The sequence below is a fragment of the Physella acuta genome, unplaced genomic scaffold (genome assembly GCF_028476545.2).
Source record: "Physella acuta isolate Inbredline_101_S28 unplaced genomic scaffold, ASM2847654v3 ptg000491l, whole genome shotgun sequence".
NCBI classification, from domain to species: Eukaryota; Metazoa; Mollusca; class Gastropoda; family Physidae; genus Physella; species Physella acuta.
This window is the reverse complement of record NW_026732010.1, coordinates 287,102-305,335: the sequence shown is the minus strand read 5'-3', so window position 1 is coordinate 305,335 and position 18,234 is coordinate 287,102. Positions and strand designations below refer to the sequence as shown.

Here is an 18,234-nt window from a genome sequence, read left to right as displayed (position 1 = left end):
ACACAATTGTTGTTTGTTGGATTTTTAGATAGCTTTTACTGGTCACCCAGAATAGATTTGACAAGAATCACTTGTGTTCAAACTGGGGCATAATTCATCAAAGTTAACCAAGTTTAAAAACTAAAATTTATTTTATTTAGTAGCTAACAATGAGGCAACTTGTGATTTATCACTCAATATATGGTATACATTCTCGATAGGACAAATTTATGGGGGGGGGGGGGGGAAAGAAGATGACAGTTGCCCAACATTTTTTGATAATTTTTTTAAGGAAAATGTATTTGCCAAGTCTTTGCTTAATTTTGTTGATGACTGATTTTGTAAAAGTGCTGGCATTGCTAAATATTTTCAGACTACCACCTTTCTTCAACAATTCAAATGTAACTATATGACAATTGTTTTGTATCTAAAAATGTGCTTGAGCAATATTTTCCATGGCTGTCATTTCAACATTTTGAGGATTGCAGTATCTTAGGGACTACTACCTCTATTGTATTTTGCGATTGTTTACAAAAAAAAGTAGTATAAAAATGATAAAACAAATGAATGGTTCTAATTGGCTTTTTCAACATGTAAAAACTTGAGGCAAGCACTTCGTTGTGTTTTTCACTGGCCCACAGCAGGAACTGGTGGTAGTCTTTGTTTAGACATTGGCCTTGAAGAGTTGATTTCCAAATCATAAATTTCATCCCGGAGTCTCTTGAGTTCAAGCTGGGTGGAGCAATGAAAATCTTAATTGGTGCATTGACTCAAGAATGACAAGATAAGCACTAATTGGTTGATTCAGTATGTGACCAAACAAGCAAGTCTTCCCTACCTGCTGCATCTCTATGACTTTCTTATGTTCCTCCAGTTCTTTCTCCACCAGCGGTCCATGTGGTTTGGGTGGGAGTGGGATAGTTGGCCCAGATTTTTTGGATCTTAGATCCAAACCCATAGCGGCTTCCATGTCATGAATCAGGACTCTACAAATTCTTAACTCTTTACGTAGGTCATTTATTTCTTTAATCAGCGTTACATTTTCCTGTCAAAAGATGCCATCAAATTAATTGTCTCACCATCATGTTGTGTGAATCTCCACCATGCACATTTCCCAGTCCACAGTACAATTGTCACATCACAGACCACACTACAATTGTCACACATCCCAGACCACACTACAATTGTCACACATCCCAGACCACACTACAATTGTCACATCACAGACCACACTACAATTGTCACACATCCCAGACCACACTACAATTGTCACATCCCAGACCACACTACAATTGTCACACATCCCAGACCACACTACAATTGTCACATATCACAGTCCACATTACAATTGTCACACATCACATCCCAGTCCACATTACAATTGTCACATCCCAGACCACACTACTTATTGTTACATATGTTTCTACAATGTCAATAATCCTAATGCCACAACATACAATTCTAAACCACCATTTCATAACAAAACCCATGTTTAAAACTTAACTTCAAAACTAACCCAATAATTAAAACTTGACACTTATATCTAAACCTGTTTTTAAAACTTGATAACAAAACCATCTGTACCTGCATAATACGAACGTTATCAGCTTTGTGTATTTCCGAATCTTTCTCCAACTTTTTCCGTAAACTTGCCACTGATCTTTCTAAATGTTCTTTTTGACGACTAAATTCTTTCTGAATATCAGCATCAACACTAGCAGACTCGGTCTATTCAAGAAATGTCAAACAATTAATTAGAGGCGTAAATCAGGTGAAATGAATAGTCAATACTCAGGGTTAAACTTCAACATATCACTGAATATTTTTAACTTATTACTTATTTGAAAGATAATTTCATAATGCAGAACAGCTAAGTACTGGCTTGTTAAAGATTATTTGTAAAATTGAAACATTGGCTATTTAGTTTCAAAGTCAATTAAGGTATAAACTAGACAAAATTTTTCTAAAATAAAGAACTTTAAAAACATGAAAGTCAAACAGAAAAGTTAACACTGCCAGAGAACAAGTCAAATCTACATTTGTCTTCAAACCTTTACACTTACTTTCTGAAACAAAAAAATTCATCATGTTTTCAGCTTTTTATTTGCCATGTTAAAAACTGATTGAGGTAAATGAACAGCTCAAATGTACAGAATCTCACCAAATATACAGAATCTCACCAAATATACAGAATCTCACCAAATATACAGAATCTCACCAAATGTACAGAATCTCACCAACTATACAGAATCTCACCAAATATACAGAATCTCACCAAATATACAGAATCTCACCAAATATACAGAATCTCACCAGCAGCTCAAATATACAGAATCTCACCAAATATACAGAATCTCACCAAATATACAGAATCTCACCAAATATACAGAATCTCACAATCTCACCAAATATACAGAATCTCACCAAATATACAGAATCTCACCAAATATACAGAATCTCACCAAATATACAGAATCTCAACAAATATACAGAATCTCAACAAATATACAGAATCTCACCAAATATACAGAATCTCAAACTTACAATATCTTCTTGAACATGTTTCTGATAAAGTGCCTTGATGCTTTCTTTCAACATTTTTGGATCTTGAATGTAACCAACGCAGTTATGGAGATCAGTTTTGAATCGCCGTACAATGGCCTCAACATCCCGAACCTAATGGAGTGAATAACAAAACAAACATTTTGTGGGCTTAAGAAAGTCTGTTCTACTGAGGTTTAATCAGACAAATAACAACAGAGAATATTTTCTGTGGGATTGAGAAAGACAATTTCTACTGAGGTTGAATCAGACAAATAACAACAGAGAATATTTTCTGTGGGATTGAGAAAGACAATTTCTACTGAGGTTGAATCAGACAAATAACAACAGAATATTTTCTGTGGGATTGAGAAAGACAATTTGTACTGAGGTTTAATCAGACAAATAACAACAGAGAATATTTTCTGTGGGATTGAGAAAGACAATTTCTACTGAGGTTGAATCAGACAAATAACAACAGAGAATATTTTCTGTGGGATTGAGAAAGACAATTTCTACTGAGGTTGAATCAGACAAATAACAACAGAGAATATTTTCTGTGGGATTGAGAAAGACAATTTCTACTGAGGTTGAATGAATTTCTAAAAAAACCTTTTGCCTCTCTTGGTGCATCTCCTTGTCTGTAGCTTTGAGTTTTTGACGCAGTTCAGTAATATTGAGTTCAAGCTGAGTGTTTTGCTTGTGAAACCTCTCTAGCTCGCTCTCCATCTGGTGAGATAATTCACAGCGTTGTGGGTAGAGGTGGGGTGGGGGAGAGAGGAATAAGTCACAATGTAGTGTGTAGAAACGGGGGGGGGGGGGGGGAGGGGCATGATTAGGCCGCATTTTATGTGTTTAAACAGGGGGGGGGGGGGGAGGCAGGGGCGGAACTATAGAGCCCCCAGACCCCGCAATGCTGGGTGGGGGGGAGGCATTTAGGGGCCCACAGCCGACCATAATCAATTTTTATAGTTAAAATAATTAATTTTCTTGCATTTTTGACTTGATGGTTGTTTTGTATGTATGTATGTATATATATATATATATATATATATATATATATATATATATATATATATATATATATATATATATATATATATATATATATATATTTGGTGGGGGGGCAGAATTTTTTTTTGCCGGGTGGCCCTTTTTTTCTGGTTCCGCCACTGGGGGGAGCAGGGGTTAGGCCCCATTTCGTGTGTAGAAACTGTGCTCTGGTAAATATAATGTAGCAATGATTTGAGCTCTTGGTAGGGAACATTTTTTATACTGGGATTTTTAGACTGGGAAATAAATTAGGTTTTTTATGGTGGACAATGAATTATTTTTTTAGTAGGGAATGAATAGGAAATTGGGAGGGTATGAATAGGGAATAAAAAGATTTTTATGGTAAGGAATCAGAAAGGGTGTAAATACACCTTTGATCCCAGTGGTCTTAAGATGGACAGGTTAGACTTTATAGACTTTAGACAGACAGGATAGAATGTATAAAGACAGACAGGTTAGAATGTATAAAGACAGACAAGTCAGATTTCATAAATATAGATAGGTCAGGCTGTATTAGTGTGTAATATTTAATTGTTTTTTTGTTTTTTTTACGTTTTTTAATGTAACTCTTCAATTTTTAAAACTAGACAATTTGTATTGCTTACCTCCTGAATCTGCTCCTTCATATTTTTTATGTCCATCTCTCTGGGCTCAATCTGCTTTTTGAGCTCCTTGATTTTGTAGTCCAAAACAAATTTAAATTTCTCTAGCTCCTGGTTCTTTTTTTTTAGGTCATAAATTCTTTTTTCCTGGTTGATTGGATAAGTTAAAAGTTTAAACAAAACTGCTGTCCAACGATTTGTCATTAAGAGCTTATTAAAAAGAATTAATTTCAAACATTTAGGCTACATTTATATTGTATTGCTCATTTAGGTTTTACAATAAATATTTAAAAAAAAATTATTTAATATTTGATTTTAGTTTCACTACTATTTTAAATTGTCATCTATAAATAGTGCGATTGTATAACTGTTTAGAATGGACTGTTGTTCTATTTAATCTACTAAAGGTTGTCACCTTGTCCTGAATAGTGTCATCTCGCTCCTGAATTTCTTTCTTTAGTCCTTGGATATCTTTCTCCAGACTGCGAATAACGTTGCTTAGTTTTAAGGTCTCTGCTTGAAGCTTTTTAATCTCATCTTTATGATCATCAATTTCTTTCTGTAAGCTGGTGAACTATACATGACAAAAATAAACTAACCAGAGAATATTGATTTGAGAGAAATCAATATTGAGCCTCATCTGCCTGGGGTTTAAAACTCGAGACTTTTCAGTTTAGCAATCATGCGCTTTACTGGCTTAGTGACGCCAACCCCCCTAAAAATTGTGTCAATACTGTATCTTAATTAACCCCCTTAATAGTGTCAATACTGTATCTCAATTATTTCACCATGCCCCTACCCATTTGACCTCAGTTATTTGACTGTGAATCTATATACCTGACCTTCATTATCTGCCCATGACCCCACCTGTTTGACCTTCATAATTTGACCACTACCACTATTTGACTTATTTGACCATAGTAATTAGGCAATGACCCAATACATCTGATCTTAATTATTTAGCAATGGCCCTACTAATTTGACCGTAATTATATGACCACCTGTTTGACCCTAATTAAATGACCATGACCCCACCTATTTGACCCCAGTTATGTGACAAAGAACATAATTATATCACTCCTACCTTCTTCTTCATGATGCCAGTTTCTCCCTTGAGCCTCATGTTTGCTTCCTTTTCATCTCTGAGCCTCCTTTCATACTGATGTTTGATATCTAGAATCTCCCTGTCCCCATCTTCCTCTATTTGTTTCTTTGTTTCTTCATATTCTCTGTTTTGTTGTCTCCCTTCATCATTTAACTGAACAAAATCATCTTTCAGTTATCCTTCAACTAAAAGGCTAATTAATTAAACAATCTTATCAATAAAGAAACTATTTCATTAAACAATCTTATCAACAAAGAAACCATTTAAAAAGTTTAATAAACAAGTTGATGGCTGAGGGCACATTTGAATCAAGAAATTAGATTAGCTCCCTTGGGAAATATTTGACTTAATGAATTAGATTAGATCTCTTGGGAAATATTTGACTTAATGAATTAGATTAGCTCCCTTGGGAAATATTTGACTCTTGGAAGTAGATTAGCTCCCTTGGGGAATATTTAACTTGGAGGAATTCAATTAGCTCCCTTTGACTCAAATTTTTTGAATCAACTGATCAGCTGGCAGCAGACCAACCTGTTCCAGCTTAGTGGTCATGTCTTGTAACTTTGTTTCGTAATATTCTGTCAGCTCTTCCAAAGCTTTTTCTTTGCTCTCCTCCATCTCCTGCAGCTGTCTCTCATAATCCTCCTGCATCTTCATCATCTTGGCCTGCTGCTCTTGGAACTTCTCGTACTCCAGCATCAGCTTCTGGTTGTTGGCAGATTCTGTTCAATAGGTAGCACACATTTTACACTTTATTCTTTAATTAGATTTTAAAATCATACCCAGGTATTATATGGCCTACATCATGCCCAGGTATTATATGGCCCACATCATGCCCAGGTATTATATGGCCCACATCATGCCCAGGTATTATATGGCCCACATCATGCCCAGGTATTATATGGCCCACATCATGCCCAGGTATTATATGGCCCACATCATGCCCAGGTATTATATGGCCCACATCATGCCCAGGTATTATATGGCCCACATCATGCCCAGGTATTATATGGCCCACATCATGCCCAGGTATTATATGGCCCACATCATGCCCAGGTATTATATGGCCCACATCATGCCCAGGTATTATATGGCCCACATCATGCCCAGGTATTATATGGCCCACATCATGCCCAGGTATTATATGGCCCACATCATGCCCAGGTATTATATGGCCCACATCATGCCCAGGTATTATATGGCCAGCATCATGCCCAGGTATTATATGGCCAGCATCATGCCCAGGTATTATATGGCCAGCATCATGCCCAGGTATTATATGGCCCACATCATACCCAGGTACTATATGGCCCACATCATGCCCAGGTATTATATGGCCCACATTATGCCCAGGTATTATATGGCCCACATCATGCCCAGGTATTATATGGCCCACATCATGCCCAGGTATTATATGGCCCACATCATGCCCAGGTATTATATGGCCCACATCATGCCCAGGTATTATATGGCCCACATCATGCCCAGGTATTATATGGCCCACATCATGCCCAGGTATTATATGGCCCACATCATGCCCAGGTATTATATGGCCCACATTATGCCCAGGTATTATATGGCCTACATTATGCCCATGTACTATATGGCCCACATCATGCCCAGCTGCTTTTACTTTCCCATATAGTGTCAGGTACCCATAACAGCTGGATCAACTCAGAAAACTGAACAAACTCAAGACAATTAGGTTAGCACTCAGCCATTCCCCAGTCCTTAAGATAGAATGAATTAAAAAAGAAATGTCAGCTATGTTTGACCTAAATCCTGCAGTTCCTTAGCATGCTTGTCCATCAGTTCTGCCATTTCTTCCTCGTGATTTGCTTCTTCTTTGTCTTTATCTGTTTTCAGGACCTGTAATTTGTAAACCATCACCAATAAGTTTCTCATTTAAACAGGAAATCCTTCTATAAGTCACAAAGATAACCTTATAAGCAGATTGGCTGACTTAAAAAGTCAGATAATTGACATTGCAAGTCACACACAAGTCACACACAAGTCACACACAAGTCACACACAAGTCACACACAAGTCACACACAAGTCACACACAAGTCACACACAAGTCACACACAAGTCACAAGTCCCACACAAGTCCCACACAAGTCACACACAAGTCACACACAAGTCACACACAAGTCACAAGTCACACACAAGTCACACACAAGTCACACACAAGTCACAAGTCACACACAAGTCACACACAAGTCACACACAAGTCACACACAAGTCACACACAAGTCACACACAAGTCACACACAAGTCACACACAAGTCACAAGTCACACACAAGTCACACACAAGTCCCACACAAGTCACACACAAGTCACACACAAGTCACACACAAGTCACAAGTCACACACAAGTCACACACAAGTCACACACAAGTCACACACAAGTCACACACAAGTCACACACAAGTCACACACAAGTCACACACAAGTCCCACACAAGTCCCACACAAGTCACACACAAGTCACACACAAGTCACACACAAGTCACACACAAGTCACAAGTCACACACAAGTCACACACAAGTCACACACAAGTCACAAGTCATACACAAGTCACACACAAGTCCCACACAAGTCACACACAAGTCACACACAAGTCACAAGTCACACACAAGTCACACACAAGTCACACACAAGTCACAAGTCACACACAAGTCCCACACAAGTCCCACACAAGTCACACACAAGTCACACACAAGTCACACACAAGTCACACACAAGTCACACACAAGTCACACACAAGTCACACACAAGTCACAAGTCACACACAAGTCCCACACAAGTCACACACAAGTCACACACAAGTCACACACAAGTCACACACAAGTCACACACAAGTCACACACAAGTCACAAGTCACACACAAGTCCCACACAAGTCACACACAAGTCCCACACAAGTCCCACACAAGTCACACACAAGTCACACACAAGTCACACACAAGTCACACACAAGTCACACACAAGTCACACACAAGTCACCTAGTTGTAGAAGAGTGGATGAGATAAAACCCCATGGAAAAAAAATGTCGTCAAAAAATAGCACAAAACCAGTCTGGAGAAAAACCCAGAACAAAATAAACACCTGAAATCACTTGGGGAGGGAGGTGGGGTAATAAGGTTTTTAGTCATGGCCAGGAGCTGACCAGTGTCCAGGAGCTGACCAGTGTCCAGGTGTCATTAGTAGATGTGTTAGACAAATAGCGTTGTGACCAGATCACCAAATATCTTCTACAACTTTTGTTTGTTAACTAATAACTAAAGCTATTCAAAATCTATTCACTGTTTTCAAATGATTTAAATTGAGGAAATAAGAACAAAAATGATTTCAAAGATCACCTGATTTTTGGTCTTTAGAGACTCCATTTCTTGGATAAATTTTTCAGTCAACTCTTTCATTTTTTCATTGTAAGTCATGTCTTTGAGACGAAGCTGGTATTCATTTTCCATCTTGAGCTCTTCAACCCGAGAGTTTAAGTCAGACACAGTTGAGTTCTGTTAGAAATAGTAGGCTAGTAGTAAACATGACAACAGTTTTTGAGTCCTCCATTTTTCTTTCAAACTATTTCACTCATTTTATTTGAATAAACCATTTACTTTTTCTTCCAAGTCACTTTTGGTAATCAAAATCTCTTCTGCCCAGCCAACTTCCTTGTCTCTCTTTAAGCCCCGGCCTTCTTTATCTTGGATCTTCCACAAAATTATTGTCCCATCCTCCGCCACACTCACCAAATATTGGTCATCAAAAGTGATTTTCATCTGAAATTTTTTTACTTTTTAAATTAAGGTAACAAAATAAAAACAAAACATTTGAAAAGATGAGCATATCTCTGCTGAGAGTTGAATCTTGTCATGACTGATTTTACCTTGTGAGAGTTGAATCTTGTCATGACTGATTTTACCTTGTGAGAGTTGAATCTTGTCATGACTGATTTTACCTTGTGAGAGTTGAATCTTGTCATGACTGATTTTACCTTGTGAGAGTTGAATCTTGTCATGACTGATTTTACCTTGTGAGAGTTGAATCTTGTCATGACTGATTTTACCTTGTGAGAGTTGAAACTTGTCATGACTGACCTTGACTATGGCAGCCCCATGACCTTGATGCTCCGTCCAGTCACCTGGGACAGCCAATGGAAATTTCATTGACCATAATCCACCTTTCACGGTACCTGCGAAGAGCATGCGGCCTGAGTGAGACATGACCACAGCACTCAGTGTCATCTCAGCGGCCGGCACTTCTCGCAAGATCTGAAAGATAAGTAGAGGCTCTCTCTAATCAAGGCAGATAATCAGGCCTAAAAGGTTTGAAAAACATATACTAGATTACTGTCTGGCTTTGTATTTTTATGCTTTTAGAAATAATGCTAAATATCTAGGCAAATCTAAATAACTAAAGTATGCTGTTACCCATCGACTGCTAATTTAACCTATTTAGATCTAAATACACCCCCCCCCTCAAATCTGCATGCATAGTACATAAACCAAAATATTACAACTCTTTAAAAATAAAAAGAAAATTAATTTTAAGTCTTATCGTATAAAAAAAAAAATAGTTTAAACAATCTTATTATCTTATTAGATTTAGACCATTACTTATAAGTTTAATTTATATTTTAATCAATCAAATGCATAATTATTTGTGTCATTTATGAAAATATTTTGAAAAATTTAAAATTTCAATTTTTCTAAAATCTTTAATGAATATGCAAAAGAATATTATTTCTATATCTGGGCATTGTAAGATATTTTTGTGCATTCTATGGAATGTCTGCATTTTTCACTTTCTTGGTAACATATACAAAGATAAATTGGAATTTATATTTCAATATCTTTTCACTGCTCAAAAGAAATTACGTGTGAATCGGCAATCTCTTTCAAAGTTTTATCTGAGCCAACAGCAAAAGTGGCTTTCCCGTCTGGTGTGACGGTGACGCTGGTGTAGCTGCAGGACTTCATGACGCTCTCGCTGGTCCTCTTCCCTGTGAAGGCGTCCCACTCGTACACAGCCCCATCCATACCACAGGAGATGAGCTTGCTGTCGTCCACACTCCAGACCACAGCTTTCACTTTGCTGTGGAGCAGGGTCAGAGGTCATCAGTCAAAGCAAGGTCAGAGTTCATCAATCAAAGTTTATCTAGAACATTTTGTATCAACAAAATTGTATATCAAATAAAATTGTGTAGCAATAAAATTTTGTTGCAATAAAAAAGTTTCTCAAGTAGAGTGTTCAGCAAGTAAGTACCAGATCTGACCTGCCACTGTGACCTTTGACCTACCCATTGTGACCCTTTAAGTTTGAGACATTCTCAAAGCTGGTGGTGGAGTACAGCTGAATGACATTACCCATCACAGAGGCAAACAAATGGCCGCCATTGCTGAATGCACACTGGTCAAGACAAGAATAAAAGAGTGAATAATATGATCTAATGGCTAATGATAGCATGAGTTAAACACACTCAAAAAAAAATGCAGCCAATCAAACAACTTAGACACCCCAAGTACAGGCTCATGTGTCCTGTCTACTTCAGGACTTTTAGAAGCATTTACTTATGTATATGTTGGACAGCACACACACACTACAGCACACACACACACAGTGCAGCACACATACACTACAACACACACACTACAGCACACACACACACTGCAGCACACACACACACACTGCAGCACACACACACTCCAGCACACACACACACTCCAGCACACACACACTCCAGCACACACACACACCAGCACACACCCACTTCAACACACACACACTACAGCACACACACACTGCAGCACACACACACACACACACTACAGCACACACACTGCAGCACACACACACACACTGCAGCACACACACTGCAGCACACACACACTGCAGCACACACACACTACAGCACACACACACTGCAGCACACACACACACACACTACAGCACACACACACTGCAACACACACACACTACAGCACACACACACACTGCAGCACACACACACTACAGCACACACACACTACAGCACACACACACTACAACACACACACACTACAACACACACACACTACAGCACACACACACACTGCAGCACACACACACACACTACAGCACACACACACTGCAGCACACACACACTACAGCACACACACACTACAGCACACACACACTACAGCACACACACACTACAACACACACACACTACAGCACACACACACTACAGCACACACACACACTACAGCACACACACACTACAGCACACACACTGAAGCACACACACACACACTACAGCACACACACACTGCAGCACACACACACTGCAGCACACACACACACTGCAGCACACACACACACACACTACAGCACACACACACTGCAACACACACACACACTACAGCACACACACACACACTGCAGCACACACACACTACAGCACACACACACTACAGCACACACACACTACAACACACACACACACTACAGCACACACACACTACAACACACACACACTACAGCACACACACACACTGCAGCACACACACACACTACAGCACACACACACTGCAGCACACACACACTACAGCACACACACACTACAGCACACACACACTACAGCACACACACACTACAACACACACACACTACAGCACACACACACTACAGCACACACACACTACAGCACACACACACTACAGCACACACACTGCAGCACACACACACTACAGCACACACACACTACAGCACACACACACTGCAGCACACACACACTACAACACACACACACTACAGCACACACACACACACTACAGCACACACACACTACAGCACACACACTGCAGCACACACACACACACACTGCAGCACACACACACTACAGCACACACACACGCACTGCAGCACACACACACACACACTACAGCACACACACACTGCAACACACACACACTACAGCACACACACACACACTGCAGCACACACACACTACAGCACACTCACTACAGCACACACACACTACAACACACACACACTACAGCACACACACACTACAACACACACACACTACAGCACACACACACACACACTGCAGCACACACACACACACACACTGCAGCACACACACACACACACTACAGCACACACACACTGCAACACACACACACTACAGCACACACACACTGCAGCACACACACACTACAGCACACACACTACAGCACACACACACTACAACACACACACACTACAGCACACACACACTACAGCACACACACACTACAGCACACACACACTACAGCACACTACAGCACACACACACACTGCAGCACACACACACTGCAGCACACACACACTACAGCACACACACACTACAGCACACACACACTACAGCACACACACACTACAGCACACACACACACACACTACAGCACACACACACACACACACTACAGCACACACACACACACTACAGCACACACACACACACTGCAGCACACACACACACACTGCAGCACACACACACACACTGCAGCACACACACACTACAGCACACACACACTACAGCACACACACACTACAGCACACACACACTACAGCACACACACACACACACACACTACAGCACACACACACACACTGCAGCACACACACACACACTGCAGCACACACACACTGCAGCACACACACACACACTGCAGCACACACACACTGCAGCACACACACACACACACACACACACACACACTACAGCACACACACACACACTACAGCACACACACACTGCAGCACACACACACTACAGCACACACACACTGCAGCACACACACACTACAGCACACACACACTACAGCACACACCCACTCCAACACACACACACTGCAGCACACACACACTACAGCACACACACACTACAGCACACACACACTACAGCACACACACACTACAGCACACACACACTGCAGCACACACACACTACAGCACACACACACTACAGCACACACACACTACAACACACACACACTGCAGCACACACTACACACACTACAGCACACACACACTACAGCACACACACACTACAGCACACACACACTGCAGCACACACACACACACACTACAGCACACACACACTACAGCACACACACACTACAGCACACACACACACACTCCAGCACACACATACTGCATTTGATTATTACCTCCCTGCAGCCTCGAACAGTAAACTCTTTAAAGGTTCTGATGTCATCAATGAGCAGGTTCATCAGCCGGAGTTTGTCACTAAACCCAACCAGAATGTACAGGCCTGAGGGGTGGAGGGCAATGCTGTAAGCTTCCTCAGCAAATACCTTGTACAACTCCAGATTGCTTCAGGGAAAAGCAAAAAATCAAAAACCATTTGCCAAAACAGATGTTAACATAAAAAATGTTTTTGACTCTAATGCTGCCATACCAGGTTTCATAGTTCCATATCTTGACGGATCTGTCCATAGAGCATGTTGCGATCAAAGGTTTTCTTATGCAGACATCCAAACCTGTGACGGGTGCGTTGTGGAACACTTGAGACAAGACTTCAAAATTGGCTTGGTCGCCCTGAGAGAGTTTGAACAGTTCAAGGCTTACTTTAGTCATTTCATGGCTTACTTTAGTCAGTTCAAGGCTTACTTTAGTCAGTTCATGGCTTACTTTAGTCATTTCATGGCTTACTTTAGTCAGTTCATGGCTTACTTTAGTCAGTTCAAGGCTTACTTTAGTCAGTTCAAGGCTTACTTTAGTCAGTTCAAGGCTTACTTTAGTCATTTCATGGCTTACTTTAGTCAGTTCATGGCTTACTTTAGTCAGTTCAAGGCTTACTTTAGTCAGTTCAAGGCTTACTTTAGTCAGTTCATGGCTTACTTTAGTCAGTTCAAGGCTTACTTTAGTCAGTTCAAGGCTTACTTTAGTCAGTTCAAGGCTTACTTTAGTTAGGTCATGGCTTACTTTAGTCAGGTCACAGCTTACTTTAGTTAGGTCAGCACTAGACAGAGTCAGGTCATGGCTTACTTTAGTCAGGTCATGGCTTACTTTAGTTAGGTCACAGCTTACTTTAGTCAGGTCAGCACTAGACAGAGTCAGGTCATGGCTTACTTTAGTTAGGTCACAGCTTACTTTAGTCAGGTCAGCACTAGACAGAGTCAGGTCATGGCTTACTTTAGTTAGGTCACAGCTTACTTTAGTCAGGTCAGCACTAGACAGAGTCAGGTCATGGCTTACTTTAGTCAGGTCATGGCTTACTTTAGTTAGGTCACAGCTTACTTTAGTCAGGTCAGCACTAGACAAAGTCAGGTCATGGCTTACTTGAGTCAGGTCAGCACTAGACAGAGTCAGGTCATGGCTTACTTTAGTTAGGTCACAGCTTACTTTAGTCAAGTCAGCACTAGACAGAGTCAGGTCATGGCTTACTTTAGTCAGGTCAGCACTAGACAGAGTCAGGTCATGGCTTACTTTAGTCAGGTCAGCACTAGACAGAGTCAGGTCATGGCTTACTTTAGTCAAGTCAGCACTAGACAGAGTCAGGTCATGGCTTACTTTAGTCAAGTCAGCACTAGACAGAGTCAGGTCATGGCTTACTTTAGTCAGGTCAGTACTAGAAAGAGTCAGGTCATGGCTTACTTTAGTCAAGTCAGCACTAGACAGAGTCAGGTCATGGCTTACTTTAGTTAGGTCACAGCTTACTTTAGTCAGTTCAAGGCTTACTTTAGTCAGGTCAGCACTAGACAAAGTCAGGTAATACAACTGACACTGGTCCGTGCTGCCAATCAAAGTCTCCTCTGATGGACTGACTGTCAGGCAGCGAAACATTTGTTGCTGGGATATGGACGGGTCCTGACTGTTGCACAGATCTGGGGGAATCTGGAATGGTACATTCAAAACTTAGCGCCATGGTTGGTACATGTGGTTGTGTGGTTGGTATATGTGGCTGTGTGGTTGGTACATGTGGCTGTGTGGTTGGTACATGTGATGTGTGGTTGGTACATGTGTGGCTGTGTGGTTGGTACATGTGTGGCTGTGTGGTTGGTACATGTGTGGCTGTGTGGTTGGTACATGTGATGTGTGGTTGGTACATGTGTGGCTGTGTGGTTGGTACATGTGTGGCTGTGTGGTTGGTACATGTGATGTGTGGTTGGTACATGTGGCTGTGTGGTTGGTACATGTGTGGCTGTGTGGTTGGTACATGTGGCTGTGTGGTTGGTACATGTGATGTGTGGCTGTGTGGTTGGTACATGTGATGTGTGGCTGTGTGGTTGGTACATGTGTGGCTGTGTGGTTGGTACATGATTGGTTGTCTAGTTGAATCTACTATGAGGCTTTCAAGGCTTTGGTTCTAGGATTAAACTGCAAAAATGTCACTGTCTACAAAAATTTGGTTTGAGATGAACAGCATAAACTTGAAGACAACAAACCATTATTTCTCTGGTTTTCTTGAAGAAGTCTTTGTCCTCAGATTTTTCAAATAAATAAACAGTTCCTTGACCAAAAGCACACGCAAAGCCTTTGGAGAATGATACAATGGCCCCGATCTGTGCAGCTTCAATGGTGGATGTGCTTTCATCGACAGATCTACACAAAATTAAATAATGTTGGACAAATCATGTTGGACTAATCATGTTGGACAAATCATGTTGGACTAATCATGTTGGACAAATCATGTTGGACAAATAATGTTGGGCAAATCATGTTGGACAAATCATGTTGGACAAATAATGTTGGACAAATAATGTTGGACAAATAATGTTGGACAAATCGTGTGGGTACACCATGTACACATGTAATAAGTGAATACAAGTAAGTATAAAATGTCTGATAAACTTTAGCTACAGTAAGATGTTAGCGATGAATGTTATTATTTATGATGTTAGTAATGAATGTTATTCTTTCTTATTTTCTTACGCCTCAATGTTGGCAAGGTTATATTCTTTCTTGAGCTCTCCAGCTTCAAAGAGCAGCAGCTTGCCTGAGTCTGTGCCCACAACGATTCTATCCTCAGACACCCATGCGTGGCACAAGTAGTTTTGGGGCTCAGTCTTTTGAAAATTGAAAGGTTTTAAATTTCCCTCACTGTAGCGCAGATATTTAAACACTGTATTGCCCACCACACACAACTGTGTGTTGTCTTGTGGATTGAAGCTGACCTGTATTAACAAAACATGTGACCATGGGGAAATATTTCAGAAAACATTTACATATGAAAATGGGGAGATATTTACATTTGATGATGGCAAAATATTACACGTGAAAATGAGGAAAATATACAGTAGCTTTGTGGATCTATTTTCACATTTAAAATAAATTAGTATTACATTCCAAAAAATATTCACAGATATCAATGTTTTAAAAACTTAAACAAGAATAACCAATATTTGAGGTCAAAACCAAAAGGACTTTTTCTTCCCTACCTGATAGACTTCAGAATTAGGATTTTGTGGGTTTGAAGTTTTGATTGATGCCATGATCTTGGACTTCTCCCAAGTCCAGTAGACAAGGGTCCAGTCAGGCTTGCCACTTTGGCCCACCAGGTACTTAGAGTCAGGAGAGAATGCCAGGCTCACAAATTCACTGGACTGCACCTCGTTAGAGCTCAAAACTTTTTTCTTACGCAGTGAATGAAGATCATAAATTGTAATCATTGGTTTTTCCCCTCTCTCAGCTATAGCCACATATCTGCGATTAGGACTGACACATAAGGCAGTCATTTCTTCACTCTTGTCTGTGCCTAGAAAGAAAAGGAGAGAACATTTGTTTGAACCAATCCAATTGTCAGCTACTTAATCCAGTCATCAGCATGGTTGTCTGGCTCTTTGTGACAATGTGTGATGATGGGTGGTGGGGGGGGGGGGGGGAGGAGGCAGGGAGGTTAAATCATCATCAAAAATAGCATGAACACTTAGTGCAGCTAACATAGCTTGAAATAGGATATAATTATAATCAAAGAAAATATGTCTTTACCTGGAATGAACTTTTGTGTCTTTTGATCAGTGTTGTAAAGAATGCAGTTGGAGCCAGCTGGGTAGACAATAGTCTGCTCATCATGATAGCAGATGTTGCCTGACACCCCAGACTTGAGGCCAAATATGTATCTGGCTTGTGCAATAGCAATGGACATTTTTCCTTGGTTTTACTCCAACAGTAGCTAAACACACACAAATACATTCTTTTATTAACACACAGAACAATTTAAAATCATTTAAAAAGTGGCTTCCAATGCATACAAAAGAAATTTTAAAAGTGTGACAGTAGTAGTAACACTAATATAATATATAAAAGCCTTAATAACAATAAGCTTTTAAAAGCACTGAAAGCAAGAAAATAAAACAAACATTTTTGGTCCACCTAACTTAAATGGAACTCAGCTTAGGCCTACAGGCTTTTTTAAACCAAAGGTCGAATAAGTACCACTTCTGGTTGACGGCCTTATGTCACTTATGAACTATAAGTATAAGTTTTAAGTAACTATATAGGCCTACTATAAGTAATAAATAAGTTAAGTAATAAGTATGCCTGTTTAATTTAATTTGTAGAATTGTGTGTTGACTATTGAAGTATTGAACTATTATTTATAATAATTTATTATTAAATCTATATTATTTGTTACTAATTAGGCCTAATTCTAATTCTATTAAAGTAAGTGTCTAGAGTCTAGTCTAAGTGTCGGTAATAGTTAATAGGCTTGTATTAGATTTTAAATTAAATTTATATCGGAAGAGCAAGAATATTTTTTGCCAGAGATATTACAAGTAAAATAGAGCCAACACAACAGCAATTACCATTTAAATGTTTCCGATAGTTGAAGTGAGAAATAAGTATCAACTAACTGCATTAAAAAAAGTTGACACAGGTTGCTATGAACGACCAGTTGTCTCCCTTAAATATTCTGCAGTTAATTGACGTGAAATGTTTAGGCCTATAAACTATAAA

General features: G+C 39.9%; 1 protein-coding gene across 1 annotated transcript; it reads right to left on the bottom strand.

Annotated features, from left to right (window-relative positions):
• Positions 1-92: 92 nt before the first annotated feature.
• LOC131944417 (cilia- and flagella-associated protein 57) lies at positions 93-18,180 on the bottom strand. Its single transcript, XM_059305013.1, has 23 exons — positions 18,084-18,180; positions 17,266-17,449; positions 16,716-17,032; positions 16,210-16,451; positions 15,723-15,879; positions 15,016-15,171; positions 13,733-13,872; positions 13,482-13,647; positions 10,586-10,695; positions 10,164-10,380; positions 9,384-9,557; positions 8,904-9,065; positions 8,646-8,801; positions 7,056-7,149; positions 5,812-6,002; positions 5,260-5,433; positions 4,591-4,749; positions 4,179-4,322; positions 3,133-3,249; positions 2,524-2,655; positions 1,564-1,707; positions 818-1,024; positions 93-711 (listed from the first exon to the last, which is right to left on the bottom strand). Exons 2-23 carry the CDS (start codon positions 17,420-17,422, stop codon positions 607-609), a joined length of 3,621 nt encoding a protein of 1,206 aa, XP_059160996.1. The 5' UTR covers positions 17,423-17,449; positions 18,084-18,180; the 3' UTR covers positions 93-606.
• Between the last annotated feature and the right edge of the window lie 54 nt (positions 18,181-18,234).

Bases quoted from the DNA above. Each gene is read 5' to 3' on its own strand.
- LOC131944417 (XM_059305013.1), bottom strand. From the start codon at position 17,422: ATGTCCATTGCTATTGCACAAGCCAGATACATATTTGGCCTCAAGTCT. The intron at 17,033-17,265 runs GTAAAGACATAT...TTTTCTTTCTAG, and splicing joins GACACAAAAGTTCATTCCAG to GCACAGACAAGAGTGAAGAA. The intron at 5,434-5,811 runs GTTGGTCTGCTG...GATTTTGTTCAG, and splicing joins TGACCACTAAGCTGGAACAG to TTAAATGATGAAGGGAGACA.